This window comes from Hypomesus transpacificus, chromosome 13 (genome assembly GCF_021917145.1).
Source record: "Hypomesus transpacificus isolate Combined female chromosome 13, fHypTra1, whole genome shotgun sequence".
Taxonomy (NCBI): Eukaryota; Metazoa; Chordata; class Actinopteri; order Osmeriformes; family Osmeridae; genus Hypomesus; species Hypomesus transpacificus.
In genome coordinates this window covers 10,893,921-10,913,304 of record NC_061072.1, presented here as the reverse complement: position 1 = coordinate 10,913,304, position 19,384 = coordinate 10,893,921, and the positions used below count along the sequence as shown (strand labels likewise).

Here is a 19,384-nt window from a genome sequence, read left to right as displayed (position 1 = left end):
CTTTGTTTTCTATTTGAACTGTGGTTCTGGCTGAATGCAGAGACTTGATGCTGCAGAACACTAGCAACTTGTTTCCTAGGTGACCAGCCTCCACTGCTTGGTCTGATGAATACTGAACGCATCACAAAACATGCAATTGGTTAGGATGAGTAATCTCAGCTCCTATTTTAACGGTCCAAACTTCATTACTGCTGGGGTCTCAGGGTGGATTTGAACATCAGTTTTTCCTTTGTTAGTTCCATTGAGGTGTGGAGAGGTGGATATAAATGTGATGCTTTGTGATACTTTTTGATGCTTTGTGATGCTTTGTGATTGTGATAGTAATTAAGACAGCAGTCCAGTGCACACCCCCCCCCCCCCCTCCCATTGAGAGGGAGTCTGGAATGGTTTGTTATGGACATCATTTGGATGAGTCTTTTTCTGCATCTTCCCTTCTCGTTGTCTGGTCCAATGTGTTCATTCTGTGTCTGTCTTCACAGACTCCTTTCCTCCGTGATGTCGAGCATCTTAAGCATACAATGAACTGTCTGTCTCTCCCTTTTGTTTTTCTTCATCTTTCTTTCTTACTCCCTTCTCTTTCCCCACTTTACCTTGCTCTCCATCTCTATCTCTCTGCCCCACTCTGCCTCCTCTCTCTGGCCCTCTTTCCGTCCCCCTCCTTCTCTTTCACAGCTGGCTACGTGGGACTCAGTCCACGGTCTGAATGGCAGTCTGAAGGAAAGCCGTATTGAAAACGGCATGCAGGGCCTAACCATCAAAGTTGTCACTTTGCTGGTAGGAGGCCTATTTAGATTGTGTGTCACATACACATTGTCCCGACCCCATACTGTGGCATGAACTCCTGATTCATCAAGATGTGAAGCCTGCTGGCTTATGTTCTTAATAGCATGTTTTAGTGAGATCTAGCAGGATAACTTTAGATCTGAAAGGGATTACTGTATCAAGTGCATGAATGACATTAACCACACATAAGTAGATCTTTGGAAATAGAAAGCGGATTTTCTCTATGTTCTGTACATTTTTATTCAGGTTAATAAAATGGGTATTTGAATGGTTTGTCAAACCATGACAACCATATGTCATGGTTTATGACAAAACTGTCATAACCATGACATGACCCCTGGATGAATCTTTATGAATGTTTACGACTGTTGTCATTCGGTCAAGCGTGTCCTTTTGCATGCAAAGTTGACATTGTTTGGGATGACTGTTATTATATCGACTTAACATTAAATAAAACAACATAGCCTGCCAATATATCAGTCATTAATTGTTACCATGAAGTGAACATTGACCTAATGACCTCGTGTAAGGTCGGGATCTCCCCGACCTGTGTTCTTCTGCACGTCCTGATGTGAAGCTGTTCACCTGGTTCCTCTCCTGCAGGAGGACCCTTTTGTGATGGTGGCTGAGAACATCTTGGGCCAGCCTAAGAGATACAAAGGCTTCTCCATTGATGTTCTGGATGCCCTGGCCAAGATCCTGGGCTTCAAGTATGACATCTACCAGGTGGCTGATAGCAAGTACGGCTCCCAGCTCCCCAACGGCTCCTGGAATGGCATGATTGGAGAGCTCATCAACAAGGTGCCCAGGGCTTTGACTGTGAACCGCTGTAGCGTTAAAGACAAGCCACTTGAGGAACGACCACGCTCCACACAGAGACAAACGCACACATGCGCACCACACAAACCCATGAACCCCATTTTCTCAGACTGAATCTGATTTTAACTACTTGTTTTCTGACTGACCTGCTTTCTCTCTCTCTCTCTCTCTCTCTCTCTCTCTCTCTCTCTCTCTCTCTCTCTCTCTCTCTCTCTCTCTCTCTCTCTCTCTCTCTCTCTCTTTCTCTCTCTCTCTCTCTCTCTCTCTCTCTCTCTCTCTCTCTCTCTCTCTCTCTCTCTCTCTCTCTCTCTCTCTCTCTCTCTGTCTATGTCACTCTCTCTCCTCCCGCCCCCTCTCTCTCCCTCCCTCAGAGAGCTGACTTGGCCGTCTCAGCCATCACCATCACCCCGGAGCGGGAGAACGTGGTGGACTTCAGTAAGCGCTACATGGATTACTCCGTGGGGATCCTCCTCCGCAAGCCTGAGGAGAAGATCAACATCTTCTCGCTCTTCGCACCCTTTGACCTGGCTGTCTGGGCCTGCATTGCCGCTGCCATCCCCGTGGTGGGCCTCCTCATCTTCCTGCTTAGCAGGATGCAGTCGCTGCGTACCCAGAATCCTCCAGGGGCACCACAGCAGCCTGGCGGAGTGTCCAGCTCCCTCCACAGCGCCATCTGGGTTGTGTATGGAGCTTTCGTGCATCAAGGTAACAAAGCTAGCATTCGCTCAACGGCATGCATGTCAAATACAAAACACAGAACATCAACAGTTTATTGTATATTGAGTATGATGGATTTAGGAAACTTTTTTGGAGAGACAGAGGTGGGGTATGTAGTTTACATGATGAACAGAAAGAATTGGCACATGATTTGTGTTAATCAAATATTATACAGAGGAATCGTAAACGACACCCTTCAATTTTAAGTACTTACAGAGAATTAAACTTATAATAAATGTTGATTGTTCGTAAAAATATCCTGCAATTATTCACCAACCAGATTACCGTTTGTGTGTATTCTAAAGCTTGGAAACAAAACTGGGGTTAACGGAAAATCAATGAATTCCTTGGATTACAATATGATACATACACTCTCCTATAAAGAGTGTGAGATGATGAAATCAATTTTCTTCTTTTATTTCCAAACCCCACATTTCTCTGTAAGTGTTAACGAACATGTCTACATATATACGACCACTACACTATCGTAACAAAGTGATTGCGTTTCTGGCTTGTTAAGCTTACTAGATCCCCGTAAAGGTGCCTTTGAATGAAGAAAGATAGGATGTGTTGGTCCGGAGCCAAGACTGGCAAACAGGAAGAAATGGCTAGCTCAGCAAGTAGCTAGCACCACCCCCACCTCCCCCAATCGCATCTATTAGTGTCTGGCTGGGGGCCAGTGAACCCTTTTAGGCCCAGCAGAGAGTGATTAAATCTGGCCAGGCAGCAACTGACTGTCCTATTGGCCCTCTGCAGCAGACACCATTAATACTGAATGGTGGGTACAGTATAGAGGAGATATCCTGGGACTGGTTGTATCTGTTTTTCAGTCGCAGGTCTGGTGGTAACTAATAATGACGATGACAATGTTTTGATGTTATAATACAGTCATCCCTGCTTCATTTGAATGGTCTGACTTGCATTCAGAACACTGTTAAGACATTGAAACTTCTGTAAATGAGGTTCAACAGTCCAGATATTATTTGTTTTTACTTCACAGACTTGTGTGGACTTTTAGTATGACTTGTTTTTCGACACTACTTTTAGTATGACTTCTCACCTCTAGGCACTTACAAACTGGAAGCTATCCCATCCTTCCTCTCTCTCCCTGTAGGGGGCGACAACGTGGTGAGCTCTGTGGCACTGAGGATCGTTATGGGCAGCTGGTGGCTCTTCACACTCATCGTGTGTTCCTCCTACACAGCCAACCTGGCAGCCTACCTCACCGTGTCCCGGATGGACAACACTGTCCGGTAGGTCACACAAAGACGCACACACACACACACACACACACACACACACAAACATTCACATTGAAGCACATTCATTCACACACACTTACACATGTGTACACGCATATATATATAAACACACTCCCTTCCACACACTTATTTCCATTCACTCATACATACACAGACACACACTCGCACACATATCAGCCATTGTAATGAATGAGAATGTGAATACTGTTGAAACAGTGCCCTGTCGCTGCTCTCCAGTCCAGATTGGCCCACTTCATCCTGCCTGCATAAAAGTGTCTCTGCATTGTTAACACGGGCGATCAAACCGTGACTGATGACCATGACTCCACTGGCATGGTCTCTAATGTTCTCTCCCCTCACTAAGAGGACTAAAGACAATCCTATGGAGACGAGAGCTCATTTGCTTTTATTTCCTCCAAACCGCAGAACGTGGTTTTCACAACACACACACACATCTTCCCGTTTTATAAGGTTCAAGCGTGGTAAATGGCCGAGGAGGTGACACACACGCATTGAGTAATTGCTGCTCGTTCCCCTGCTCTCCTCTGATGACAAATGACAGACCATTACTCAAAATGGCGTCCGTGAATTCTACAATACTGTGTTAATTTGACATTAAACTCATGTGTTTTACTAATTTGGCAAAGTGATTAATCAGAATTCCTCTGAACAAAAGGTTGATTGCGGCTAACTACAGCCTTGAATATGGAATGGAGAAGTAGAGATGGAGGTTAATAATCTATTGAATCAAATAATGCAATGAACTAATTAATGTAATAATCTGAATAAGTCATGTCCATTTCAAGATCTTCTCGATAATAGTGTCATATAGTCAATACATGAATAATAAGATGAACATTATATGAATGGCCTTAACATCTCCACACAAATGTCCTTCTGAACCAATAATGACAACAAATTAAACCTTGGCAAATACAAGGTTTCAAAAACTGGATGAAATGGTTGAAACGCATACCATGTAACACATCAAATCATTCCCTACGCTAACAGGGTTTTCTCAAATCTGGTGTGTATAAATACCCCAGCTCTCTGGTTCCTGTTGGACCCATACCCGTTCTCCTACATTTTCCCAACACTTGACCGTCCACAGGCGACTGTCAGAGCAAGGCAGACAGAAACAGGAGTTTGGCTGCATCGTTCAAGATTACTGTTCCCTCGCCATGTTTGCTATCAGATCAGCAAATGTTATCCAGCGCTCATCCCTACTTGATGCTTATTTGCTCAGGCAGTGTTGCTTTGATGCCTGGGTGCGTTTGGTTATGCTGATGATGTGCAAACAGGGGGCCCCCCGCCACTTCCCCCGGGTGGAGCAAGAGAATGTAAGAGAAGAGAAGGCCAGGGTGGTCCGTTTACCTGGCAGGGCAGGGACAACTTTCCCCAACTCCCGCTCAGTCTCTGCTGCACCTATGATGTTTAGAAAGTCCTTTCAGGGAACAGTCTTGAAGCAGTGGCAAGTTTTCAGACCTTTCAGAGGTCTGAACAGAGTTGAGGGAAACAGTGCCAGCAGCCCCAGCTAGTCTATCTCTGACAGCTCTATTTATCAACACTGCTTTGACAACAGATTCTATATATAATAATTCAATGTTGTTCGGAATACGTACTGTACAAGTACTAAGCCACTCTGTCGGTGTGTAATTGTCAACATCTGCTCCCTTTGCTACATCAAGAGCTAGACATAAATATCTCTTTTTTTTTGGGGGGGGGGGGGGGGGGGGGGGGGGGACACAGACACAGGTGCGAGTGGCCATTCGAATGACCCCGTCCTGTCAGGTTTATGAATTCAATGTTAGAATGCAGAAGGCTGAACTCTCTCAGCTGCTGCTTTCTGCTGATTGAAACTCCAAATGACCTCTGAGAAACAGGATCCAGTTTGGGTAACTAATACAAAGTAGCTTCCTCTACTCTACTCTTATCTGCACTGACACTACAGTGCTTGACAGGTTGTGGAGGACATTCTTTGTTGTCATCTTCCCGTGATAAAGGCAGATGAGGGGGAGAGCATGGATCAGGGACACACCACGTATGAACTGAAAAGGACTAATTCAATAATATTTAGAATTCAGTGCAGCTGAGTACACGTCTCTCATCTAACCCCTTGCTCCTTAAGAACTGCTGTACATGTACAACAGTGAGTGTTGTGAAGGCTGTTGCCATCTATTGTCTCATTATCACCGTGATGTCTCTGCTTGTGTCATTATTCCCTGTTTACCATTCAATTGAAATGCATGAGACAAGAGCCTGTAAGTGGTGTGAAGTGGTTACAACCATTTGAGGGGGTGTCAAGTGGCGCTAGCACAAGATTAAACGTGGATGTTTCAGGGCTTCACAACCAAGCTGGCAAAGCATCAAAGTCACAATTATCTTTTCATCCTGATTTGGTAAAATATTTTCATTCCATCTAAGCTTGATCAGAGAATTATGCAGATTGGAGGAGAAAACCCTGTTTCCCTGCCCCTCTGTCCAGACTGACAGAACTCACAAAGACGTTTGCAATGTCCACTGGGTAATTTGTTTGGATGCTTGCCGCATTTCGCCTTTTCATGTCTTGAAAACAAGTCTCCATAAAGAGAAACCCTTTCAAAAATCACATCACAGAAAGATTAAAAACTGGATTTCATTTTCAAGAGAACGCTAAAATGGATCAGTAGGCAACTACAGTAGATTGTTGAAAGCATCACACAATAGCATTAGAGAGCAAATGCATTTTGGTATGAAAAGCTTATTTGCACTTTCCTTGAAACGAACACTGACATATGACATGGATAATGCGGTTATTATATGGAAATTGTTCAACCTTTTCAGTCATCTATGAGGGTTTATATTTAGAGACATATGCAGTTTGATGGTCTGGTAGAACTTGATTGTTGGCCATGGTAGTACAAAGTGTGTCATCAAGCCTGACATGTCAAAGGATCTTCCAATGATACTGTTTACATATGGTGACATGGGTATTTTTCCCGCCTTTGTTATTTGGTCAACAAAAAATCCAATATGGTATTTTCATGAGGTTCAATGCATTTTATGGAGGGAAAGCTGGCCATTCATTTCAAGCACCTGGTTAAGTGATTCTGAAAATAAATGCAAAAGATCGCCTGCCAATCCCAACAAACGTATTCATGAATGTTGAAGTGCAGTTTTACATGTTTTAGACCACTAACTATCAACTCTGCACCGACCACCATTGCCTTACGCCACACAGTTACTCTTCCAGTATCAACACAGAGTAAAATACACGTTTGCACATCTTATATTAATTTGGCTGCTCCGATATACAGGACTGGAGTTCAAGAGAAAGAAAGAATTTAAACAACGGTCTGCTTGTGTGCTTCTTGGTAAACCAAGAAGTCAACAAAACAATGTACTTGCAGTTATAGTACTGTACTGTGTATTCATTTGATTTGATCATGTCCTATTTTGTATTGTACTTCCTTTGTGAAAAGTGTGATCTGTTGTTTTTATGCTGAACCCTCAGAGACACCCAAGCTCTCTAGCATCGAACGCAGCATGAAAGGCTGTATTGATGTTCCCGAATGAGTGCAATCTGTGATGGAGAAGAGGCCCGATCCTTGATACACAGAGTAGTAATGCTGTTCTATAAGGGTTTGCCCTAGTCACAAATAATAGCTTTTATTTGCCGCTATGTTGAACTAACTATTTTCGTGTAATGAATGGTGTGGTGCAATCTGGTAGAAAGCAACGAGGCACAGTTGTAGATGTTGTGTATGTGTGGGTCTTTGCACACGTGTGCAGTTGTGTGTGCACACACGTGTGTGCATGTGGGCACAAGTTTGTGAATGTTTATTTGTGTGCAAGACGTGTGTTGCTCTCCAGAGCATGGACCCCATAAAAATGACTTTTTATGTTAACTTCTTTATTCTTTCTGTACACCAGTACAAACTGTGATGCCCAGTATTTACTGCAGATCAAAAATAGAATACAAATGTGCATTTATGGAAACATAAATGTTTGATTCAACTTTCAGTAAAGGTTTTACGGTGTATGCTTGCTTTGAGTTAGGGGTTAACTCTGCCTGGACACATAATTATCCTTAGTTAAATTAGAGTGGGTGAAAATATATTTAATGCATTTGCACCTCATGACTGATTTATAAAATCAATCTGCTCAAGCTTGGATGATAAAATGTTTATTTATTCAGATTCTCACCATAGAGGTGAACTGTATCAATCCAGTAGATAGTTACAAATCAGTCATTTACACAGCTGCAAATAATATTATTGAATGTTATTTATACTTTCAGTATATATTGAGATTAGGTTCTTGGAAAGACTACAGTCAACTGTTAGATTTCTTGCCATAGAAACACATAAGTATACAGCTAGCAGTGTCTCTTACATTTCACCAAGCCATACTGGAATCATCCACGCACACGGCACAAAGTCCTCTGACAGACACTGACTGACGCTTGTAGCCAATCCCCTTAATTCAATAGACACCTGGCATGTGTGGTTAGCTTGGCTGAGGATGATATAGACACGATTCTATGAACTCTTAATATGAACCTATCCTGAATGCATTCACCCCAAACAAGTAAGCATCTGGTGCTTAATGCCACATGTCCAGCCGTCCTCATCATCATCATACCCCTACCAGCATCATTGAATCTGAAGGTATTACCATACTAAGTACCCGAGTGGGAGAGTCCATATGCCTGCCTGTCTGTCAGTCATCATACAAACCAATTACTGCTGTTTAGGCAGGGAGCATCTCGGATGGGAATGCCACCGGGAGACCCAGTGACATTACCTACTTCATGACAAACATGTACACAATCAGAAATTGGGAAAAATTCCCAACTTTTTCAATGTCAAGGTATCCCCGAATGTAGTTTCAGTGACGGTTGAAGGTCACAGCAGAGCTTAAATACTGGTGTATTAAGTGTCACAGGTAGATATTACAGTACCCCAGACTGACAGCTAGCTGGCTGAACTGTCAGCTAATGACTGTGTGCACTTCTGGCTGGGAACTTGTCATACACTGCTGACAATCACAGTGGTGTTCTGTGAAAACACACACCCTGCCACAGACGTGTCAAAGCCACGGTGTGGCCCTGCATTTTCTTTCAAGCACATATATGCCGTCAGGTTTCCAAGCTATACTTGCTAAATATGACATTTACATTTACATGTATTCATTTAGCAGACGCTCTTATCCAGAGCGACTTACAGTAAGTACAGGGACATTTTCCCAGAGGAAAGTAGGGTGAAGTACCTTGCTCAAGGACACAATGTCATTTGGCACGGCCGGAATCGAAATATGAACACACATTGTTGAGATTTAGAAAGCAACAAACACTTCTTAACCAAGCCAGAGAAAATATTAGTGTACGAGTTGCTACATACTTTATCGTAGGCCAGTAAGGCTCAGCAATAAAACTGTTTCCAAAGCTCTGTACAATGTTTAATGAATGCCTTCAGCTTCCTCAATGCACACCATCTTTTGATTAAGCAGACATCCTTCGCTAACCCCGTAACAAACTATATCATCTAAAGCAGTCACTGATAATGAATAGCTTAATTAACTGGCACACTTGACGCAAATATCATTCTCTATGTAGATGCCAAGAGTTATATTTCATGCAGTCAATAGACCCTCTTGTTTTCATAATCATTTGTAATTGGTGAGTTTGTATAAAAAAATATGTAAATAGTGTTTGTTTTGAAAGTGCTGTTTAATGGATGAGTAGAAGAGTGGAGAACTACAGTTTGTTTTTCACAAATCTCTATTCTAAAGTCTATTTTAGAACTTTAATGTTGTATATTATCCCTGAACTGTTTGTTTCTTCTTTCCAATCATACACTGTACAGTCTGTATAATCCTCATCGTCAAAAATAATTAATTGTGTGTAAATGGATTGTCGTTTGTGCCTAACTCTCCTTGTCTTCAACATACTGCTACTTCCTGTATGGCAGTGTTCCATAATATACTGTTTCCTGTCTGGTTCTCCAGAACGTTCCAGGACCTGTCGAGACAGATGGATGTGTCTTACGGGACGGTGAGGGACTCTGCAGTCTACAACTACTTCAGGAACAAGGGAACCAATCCTCTGGAACAGGACAGCACGTACGCAGAGCTCTGGAGAACCATCAGCAAGAACAACGGACAAGACTATTCAGTTTCTAGTCCTTCAGAGGGCATTCGCAAGGTGGGGTTATAGCTCATGCTCGAGCCATGAACGGGTCAGAATAACTGCATTTCAAAATCCCGAAGACAAGTATTATTTCAGGCATACTTTAAAAAGCTTATGCCACAACCAGCTCAGACCTGGTCATACATCCTACCAAATCAGGATTTTTGTGTCATTACACCTGAGTGTGGAATTGTATCCTACACTGTAGTATAAGACGGACAATGACTAATTGAAAAAGCTTCTTAGGACTTGTTTACATTCACTCGACAACGCTGTCTTAACCTACTGGCCTCTCTTCAATGCAAGTGTAAATGTAGTTTTACAGCATTACAAACCAATTAGTCAGGCAAAGTCTAACTGTATGAAGGGAACCCATGTGTGTTTTGATAGAGCTCTAAATTACACTGGTAAACAGGCACCCACTGATAAATCGGTATGAAATAACAGAGCTTAGCCTATACAGTCAAAAAGTGATTTGCATGACAAACGTCTTTGGATTTAATTTTGAACAGCCACTTCTTCACACACAAACCCCATTCCCCCACCCATCCAAACAACTACATACACACTTTAATTAGCCGAATTGCAACGTCTATTGTTTTTTCCAATACAGTAATTTTCAATTAGCTGCCAGCGTGCTTACATCATGGTAGAGTGAGTCAGGGATGCTGTTTCTTTTCTCTCGCTTTTGTCTTTTTGATTGAGGAACAAAAAGCTTTTGTTATAGTCAATGGGAAGAGGCTTTTAGCATCTCAGCAGAGATTGTCAACAACCACTATTTGCTTTTTGTATTCCGCCACCGAAAACGTCCTGCAACAATACCTGGGAGATAATCACGAGGGGAAGAAAAGACATGTAGCTTACGACAACAGAAAGGGAAACAATTGCTCTGTCTTGTTCTGTCATTATGTTAAAAGGAAACCCAGGTGCTAGGACAGTGGTATCAGTTTGGCAGGGACAACATGAGACAATTAAGGCGACGTCTGAGTCTGCTGAGGTATTAGTAAGAAAGTCAGTTAGCGGTTGAATCCATCCGCATAAGAAAAATGCACCGTGTCAAAGAACTCCATAAGATAACATAAGGAAAACGTTGCTACTGAAATACATCCTATGAGACTACCGAATGAAAGCCTCCTCCACTGTTGTCTGTTTGTGTGATGCAGGCCAAGAAGACTCCGTATGCCTTCCTGTGGGACATGGCGGTGGTGGAATACGCTGCCTTGACGGACGACGAGTGTACCATCACGGTGGCAGGCAGCCGTATGAGTAGCAAGGGCTACGGCATAGCCATGCAGCACGGCAGCCCCTACAGAGACCTCTTCTCTCAGAAGTGAGCACACAGAGAACGTGCAGCTGCGTAGATTTGCATCACACAATAGGAACTCCTGGTATAATAGAATGATGTGGATTTGAATGTGTTCCGGGCTCACAGTCTTTAACACGCACTTGGAAGTTACATGCAGTATTTTAACTGAAGTTCCACTTGTTCGCTCTTTCTTTTTCTCTCCCTCCCTCTAACTTTCTCTCTTTTCATCTCTCTCTCTTTCTCCTGTTTCCTTCCCCTCCATCACCTTGAGAAAAATATTCTAAGTGCATATGGTTTACCGCACACCTCCTTTGCCTCCTAATTGCTTTTTCTGCTTCATAAAAGCCATAAACATAATCACTGGTGTTTGACGAGGCCTGAGGGGTTCTGGCTTCTGTAATTGACTGAGAGGTCATTCAGTGCTAGTGCTCAGCCATTTCAAGTCTTTGAGGGACAAGCGGTCCATCAGCAACTCAACCTGGGTTGTACATGCACAAAAATACACAACATCCAATCGGCTGTAGTTATTATTATTATAAAGTTATTATTATAAAGTCTTTAAACTGAAGAGTAGGGGTCACTTAAACAGTATTTCATTTTGTGCCATTCTTACATTCTTATGTTACATCATCACATTCTGTGAATGAGAAGAAGAATCATTGATTATGAAAAGGCAAGCGTCTTAAAATGATCATCAAAGTTCATTAGTAAAGCTCTACTTGCAAATCATAATTCTTGTGGTTTTGCAATATCAACAATAGGTTGTAATCAACAAAACCGCTACATCTAACTAGATTCAAACAATCATTGTATTAAACGTTCATTAGACACACGGTTGTTAAGCACTGAAGAGGAATTATTCACCATATGGATCCTGATGATGTGGCAACTAAGTGACAAGCATATTGAGAATCAAATCACGTTCTAAATGATAAAGATTATTAAAGACAGAACACCCAACATTTGGCCAACTTTTCAGATGAAGTTCATCTGCCAGTCTTGAACCATTAGCCGCAGTCTGTTGTTCTTGTTTTGTTCTCCTTCAAGTCAAATTTATCCCATTGCAAAGCTAAACATATGGAGTCAGATTGTCTAAATCTTCATAATTGCATACAGCCAATTAAAAGTGTCTTATTATGGAGGCCAAGGTTTTTCTCCCCAAATTGTATACTTTTGTCTTCTGTCTTCAAATCATTTCCACATATCTTAAATTGATCCATTCGTGAATCACAGCATAAACTTTAAAAATTATAATGACCCACAACCCTTACATCCCAATTTCACAACATTGCTTTATTTAAAACTTTGAAGTAGTGTGTGAAATCACGTTTGTGTGTCATCTGTTTCATATAAAACCTTAGAGTTGATCCTAGCGCCTCTGTTGGATGTGTGTAACAGTCCATGGACTGCATCGGAGTGAGATCACATCCTGTCTGTGTTGTCTGCTCCTGCAGCAGACTTGTGGGATGGTCAGGGTCACGAGGATAGCTGGGAGGGAGCTCCAGGTGGAATAAGAACTTCAGCAAGTTTCATCTCAGATGAAGGACAGATCCATGCCACTCTCACCATCACCCCCCCCCCCCCTCTTTCCCATCCTTTTATCTTCTATCCCCTTCTCTTTCCTAGGAGGTCAATAATCATCGCCTGTTTCCTTTGTCTCTGTTTCTGTACTCCTCTCCCGACTTTCTTTTTGTCCATAACTTAACTCTGTCCGGGAGATAGATGCTGGTACTGCTGGCTTGTGTTGATAATGGCCTCATCACAGCTTCTACATTTCATTTGATCTTTCCTTCTGTTCTGAGGATTTGTTTGTGTCTGTGTACGGTCACATAAGACGATCCTTTAACTAGGATTATATTCTGTTTACACAGAACGGCACTTTAATCTTTAATGTGGCATTTTGACAGACATTCCCAGGAAGTTGGTCTTCTAAAGTAAGCAGAAGGGGGGGAAAAATCAATAAAGATGTTCCTCTTTAACAGAGGTAGAGAGGCCTGGAAGAAGAAAAAAAACTGCATTACAGTATGTTTTACTAGACCTTTTATTCCAAAGAAGACCACCCCTTACAGGGTACTTGTCCCTTGCAGGTATCAAACCTAAAACTTGGTGTTGCAAGCATGGTTCACCAAGCAACTCAACCTCCAATCTAACCTTTAGACAGCCGTAAGCATTCTAACAAACATCTCTCCCGATGCAGGATCCTAGAGCTGCAGGAGAAGGGGGACCTGGACATCCTCAAACAGAAGTGGTGGCCTCGCACGGGCCGCTGTGACCTCAACAGCCACTCCAGCGCCCAGCCAGACGGACGCTCCCTCAAGCTGCACAGCTTCGCGGGTGTCTTCTGCGTCCTGGCCGCGGGGCTGCTGCTGGCCTGCCTGGTGGCCGGCTTGGAGGCCTGGTGGAACAGCAACCGCTGCCGGCAAGAGCAGCCCAAAGAGGTGACCGAGCACAGGGCGCGGAGGCCGGGGCCGCGGGGGGAGGACACTGCCACACTCTACTTTAAGGATCCAGCCGCAGACGCAAGCCCTGATCTAGTCGAACTCCAGTACACCCAGCTGTAGCTAGACCGCACCTCTAGTACGCCCAGCCAAGTCTACTCAGGAGTGGGCCTGCAGCTTGAGTCCACTCGGGAGAGGGGACACAGCTCCAGTATTCCTCCAGAGGGTTAGATGAAAGTGTCAAAACACAAAGTTTAGAAAACAATCTGTATTACACCGAGGTGTATTTACAGTACATATGTAACTCCAGTGTACACAGCTGTAGCATACTTAGGATTGGAGATACAGCTCCAGATCACACAAAGCTGTATCAGTATACTCAGTGGAGTACGCTTATCTGGAGTACACTCAGGGGTTTATTGATTATGGCCCCCACGTACTCAGCTGAAGTGTACTAGTCTGAGTACACTGAGGAGTATGGATACATCTCCAGTACACTCAGCTGTAGCTACACGGCAGACGGATGTGAGCCATGGTCTATTTGAAATCAAATTTGGTTGCCCCCCCCCCCCCCCCCCCCTCCCCCTCACACCACCCCCACCTTTCTTTACCACCCACTCCCTCTCAGCCAACCTAAACCTGATCCATCTGTTTTGTATTGCATACCGTATCCCCACACCCAGACTACTAATATACCTCTGCTGGATTATGGGTCTTTTTTTATATTCATTGATATTTCTGTTACATTATCCAACCCTTTTTGCAACTCTCTGAACTGCAAACCGCTTTCCCAAGTTTTTTGTTGTTAGCAAGCCCCACTGTACTGTAGGTTTTCTATTGATATTACACTCACATGGCTAAATAAACTCTAAAGATATTGATGGATTCACGCAAATACGAGCAGCTCTGTGACCTTTTAAGTGCTGTGTTTAGTCTAACCGTATATTCCTCCATGAGTTATTAATTATATTACCAAGCCGACTAAAAACAGATAAACAGTATACTAAACACTTACAGCTGACTAAACACCTATTACTACAACTGTATGCTAAAACAGCTACAGAATAGACAGTGACCATTTCAAAAGTTGAAACTGAAAACATACTTTAGTCTGTCTTTAGAACTTATTGTGGTTTCTATAAGCCTGAGAGTCTACACCAGGCAATTCTCTTAAAAGTAGCATGATGTTCCTCTCCCGTAGATACTGATCCTAGATCAGTTGGGTTTCACAAATTAACTGGTTGGATTTAAGTGAAAGTTGATCGGGTGCTGAACCTGTACCAGATGCAAGCCACACAACAGACCAAGAGATACTGCCCGGCCAAGTCATGTGATCAAGAACAGGAAGTAGGCTTGACATGGATCCCTAAACTAAAGTGTGAGCAGACAAAAATACATGGATCTGTCACCATGGCAATAAGATCTGTCCAGAACAACAGCAAAAACACCCAGTCCATGCTCCCTACTTATATCACTGTGTGACGTCTTATTGCAAATTATATGTCAATGTAGACATCCCTTTCTTCTCTATTTTTACTTTCTCTCTCTATCTTTTCTTTAATTTTACTCTTGATTGTTTATGATCTCGTGCAGGTTACTAAGGATTACAGACTGGCAAGGGGGTCTGGTCCATTGACATATAATGACATAACAAGTGCTTCATCGGAAGGGAGGAGAGACATTTGGACAGAGAGAGAGAGAGACTGGGATGAAGCAGAGGCTATTGACACAGGTCAGACTAGAACACCTGTACAAGATCTGATCTGTGCTGATGAAAGAGTCAGGGTCCATTCACATTCAAAAAGTAATATTTACTATTATTCGATCAATACTAAAATAATTGAAATTCTCCTCATGTATTGAAAATTGACTGTAGATGTTCTTTGCCCACCGGGGTTTTTCAATACACGACTTGAATGTTAATTCAGTTCTCGCGATTGGTATGTATGAAGTTGGATTTGAATGGTGATTGGTCACTGCCCTGGATGCTGTATAAGAGAACTGGCTTTGGAGGGGGGGGCATGTTAAATCTATACTAACCTCCCATCTCCCATCCTTAGACAACACTCTTAGTTTTCTATTCTTTTTCTCCTCCCTTTGTTGTGTAACTGAGTTGTTTTCTAGTGTGTAGATGCATGATGGTCTTGTCTCATGTTCATAATGCAGCATTGTACAGGTAGGGAAGTTACAAGGCACACAGTAGCACTACCTATGAATCAGTAAGTCTAATCAGCGTAGGAAGGCATCCATAGTGCTTTCTTTTATGATAATTTTTTCATTAAACGAAGTTGCTGGAACTACTTGTAACATTCACATCAAAGCATGTTATGCATTATGCAGGCTGGTTGTAGGACGTCTCCGTTTATTTCTACTATATCAGGCATTTTACAGGACCTTCACGCCCGGTAATCTTAGGTGTAACAAGGCCAAAGCAAGCCTTGTGAAGTCTATTTAAATGTCAGACTGAAAGGATGGGTGGAGAGTGGATTTATCCTGGATTTATAGGAAGTTCAGGAGCTGTTTTCTAAACCGCTAAGGCTTTAATGTTACAGTTGGAGTAGGGTTATTTTTTTGCTGTCAATTTAAATCAACACTTTATATTAAAAAACTCTGCCAGACTTTGATTTGAGACAGTTATTTGTTTAGGCTTGCTGCCAATGGCAGGAGATTAAAAACATATTTTAATAAGGTGCCCGTCTGCTAAAACAATAGCTTGCCTTGAGATGGTTTAATTATCTAGGAAAATTTGTATTGATACTGTAGTGGATTAATTCATATCAGATTAATTCCTCTATTGATAAATACTACATAAAAACCACGTCTGAACGCATATTTATAACATTCCTCAAAGCTCAAAGGGAATAAGAAGTTGTTTGTGTACACAGGGCCTTGACAGTGATCTAACAATATATATGAAGTGTATTTAAATAATGGAGCATCAAAGATCTATCGTGTGACGTGTTTTAGTGAAGTGGCATGCTGTCACCTAACCCCCTAATCCATTGTTCAGTGGAGCCAGCATAGTTCATAACTATGCTAAAATCTTGGTATGTGATACATTGAAATTGGTACTGAATTCATAAAACAGTGCCTTGTAGCTGAAGCCAGATGTGGGGTAGTTACCTGAGAGTCGCAATTACTGACATGTTGCCATGTTGAAAGTCCAATAGCTGCCTATTTATCAGAAACAGGAAACTGGATTTAGGAAAGTTATTGATTTTCCTTGTACAATACTTAATTTAAAGCTTCTTTTTACATTTTACATCAAATTAAACCAGTAAACATCTTTTACTATAAACACATTTCCAATTATTTTAACCCATTTCCAAAATGTTGTCTTTTCATTGTTTGGTTCTGTGTTCCATCAAGTGACATCCAAATATTGCAAAACGTGTGTGGTGTTTGTACTGTGCATAGTTATTGAAATCATGTTGATGACATTCAGAGCTTTGACTAATTTGATTGTGCCCATTCATTGAAAAGTAACCAATGCTGGAGCCAAACTAGAGTCAAGGGAAATATATTATAATGTCTTTAATGCATAATGTAGCATCAGGTAGCATATACTGTATGTGTGGTGTCTTAAACTCTTCACCTCATACCAACAGCCAAATACATACAAGCATGTACTGTATGTACCGGTGCTGTGTTTGGCTGGAGACAGTGAATGTATTTTATCATGAAACTTCCACATATATCAGTTGAAAGGTCATAAGTGGTCATAAATGATCACAGTCATCCAAAGATACCAAATCTGTCTGTGACACTCATTTGTTATTTATCTGATAGCTAATCACTATCTGTACAAGGTCAAACGTAGCTTTTTAGAGCCAAGGCTCTTTAGCTTTTCATTTCTTCATTACTATCTATGAACATCTCTTTAATCTCTGCTGAATTTAATGTAGTGTTAGCAATAATCTGTAGCAATCTTTTAATGTGTTAGGTGTTGTCAATAGGTTCTGTCACAGTCACCATGGGAGAATACAGCATTATTTTGGCTCCAGTAATGGTGTCGACACCTCTTTACTAAACATCAAGCTATCAATCTTCACAGGCCAAGTTTGATTTCAAGGTGCACATGCAATACGTCTGTAATCTAAAAGTAGTTAATATTCCTTTGATTCTAATTGGATGTTTTAGAATTTGAAAATGACAGCTGATAATTCAGCATGCCGAGGTTGGTAAAGAACTTAATTGGAAAAAACCAGACCACCTCAAAGAAATAAAAGGAATAAAAAAAAGAGTGAGACTTCAAAAGTGCATGGAGCCTTACAGGCCTGAGAACCACCCCCTTGGTTGGGTGAACTGCCAGTCTCAGCCTCTGTGTCCCTCCCTCCCTCCCCCCTCTCTCTCTCGTCCCTATAGGACAAGGAGGTGAATCTGGAACAGGTGCACCGGCGTATGAACAGTCTTATGGACGAGGACATGGCTCACAAGCAGATCCCCGGCCCGTCTATCGAGATCTCTGCGCTGGACATCGGCAGCATGCAGCCCAGCCAGCAGCTGGAGTCTCGGCGGGACTACCCGGCCTCGGCCCTGTCTGTGACCACCTTTCTCCCGGGGGAGGGGGGTCATCATGGGGGTCCAGGGGGCCTGGGTCGGACACTAGCCCCCCAGGGTCCTGGCAGCACCCCCCTCCCCCACCCTCTCAGCAGCTCCACCATCCCCTCCATTCAGTGCAAACACAGGGCCCCCAACGGGGGTCTGTTCAGGCAGAGCCCCGGCAAGACGCCCATGCCCATGTCCTACCAGGGGGTGTCCGCAGGACCCATACCAGAAGCCATTGAGCCAACTCACAGTACGTCCATATAAGGGAGGCGTCAGTCACCTCAACTCAGCTGAGTTGAGAACCCCCATCCCCCCACCCACCCCTGCCACTTGGTTTTTGAGGAAGGGATGATGGGGGGGGAAATGTAATTGAAAAAAAAAGAGAAAAATGTGTATTAAACAAACAACTACAATTTTTATTACTTCTTCAGAAACCACAATGTCGTCAAGAGAAATTGCTAATTTTTGTTGTATATATTTGTAAATACTGAGAGAACGAAGTGAGTTAAAAGTGTATTTTGAATATTCTCAATTTTTGAAGTTGAGTTATAAAAAACAAACAAAACAAGATAAAAAGTTATATAAAAAAAAAACGACTGTTTGAATGGCTTTGTAAATTTTGTTCAATATGAATAATGACGCAGATTCATTGTGATTGTTTTCTAAGTGCCGAAATAAAAGATGTCCCTCCACACTTCATCATTATCGTAGATGACCATCCAGCACCACAAGAACATAGTGTGGAACACTGTCACAGTACACACCTCTATAACAACCATATCTATACTTCAGCATCGGAGGAAAATAATCCCAATAGAAGGATACATTTAGTTTGAAAGACATGTACAGTATAATTCTCTCTTTTTTAAAGTCTTCATTCATTTTCTTTGGGTCTTGGTGCATCATTTAATTATGTTAAAACTGAAACTGAAGTGATAATCGTGTCTCATTGTTTCTACATTTCATGATGGTTTCAGTTGAAGTTTGATTTCATTCTCTTTGTTAAAAATGGAGGTGGATGTGGTGTGGACACCCTGTGTATCCAGTGCAGGGAGTTGGCCATTACATGGTGTTGTGTCCAATTTGACTGTCAGTCAGTGAGCACTAGAGTCTCTATGTTACAAAGAAAAATGTAAAGGAAGGAAAGGTTGGTCTTGGAATGCTGGTCTTGGAGTGTTTGTAATGTTCTACAGTATTATAACTGTCCTGGACTCAGCAAGAAGTCCCTAAAGTGTCCATGAATTTATGAGGTTAAGTTCTCTTGTTTTGGGGAATAGGGTGTAGGAAGTGCTCAAAACAGAAATGAAAGCTAAATGATATTTTTACACCTAGTTAAGAGTAA

At 42.2% G+C, this 19,384-nt stretch overlaps 1 protein-coding gene across 2 annotated transcripts in view; it reads left to right on the top strand.

The window, feature by feature from the left end:
• The window catches only part of grid1b (glutamate receptor, ionotropic, delta 1b), a 177,103-nt gene extending 158,333 nt beyond the window's left edge, over positions 1-18,770 (top strand). Inside the window, exons 9-17 of one of the 2 annotated variants that reach the window (XM_047033138.1) lie at positions 673-774; positions 1,387-1,584; positions 1,974-2,307; positions 3,434-3,572; positions 9,570-9,765; positions 10,914-11,080; positions 13,254-13,494; positions 15,846-15,848; positions 17,860-18,770. In XM_047033138.1, coding sequence (XP_046889094.1) covers positions 673-774; positions 1,387-1,584; positions 1,974-2,307; positions 3,434-3,572; positions 9,570-9,765; positions 10,914-11,080; positions 13,254-13,494; positions 15,846-15,848; positions 17,860-18,306 — 1,827 coding nt within the window. In that variant the 3' untranslated portion in view covers positions 18,307-18,770. The remainder of the gene's footprint in view (positions 1-672; positions 775-1,386; positions 1,585-1,973; positions 2,308-3,433; positions 3,573-9,569; positions 9,766-10,913; positions 11,081-13,253; positions 13,495-15,845; positions 15,849-17,859) is intronic. The other variant, XM_047033137.1, reaches the window with a different exon arrangement.
• The last annotated feature ends 614 nt before the right edge of the window (positions 18,771-19,384 follow it).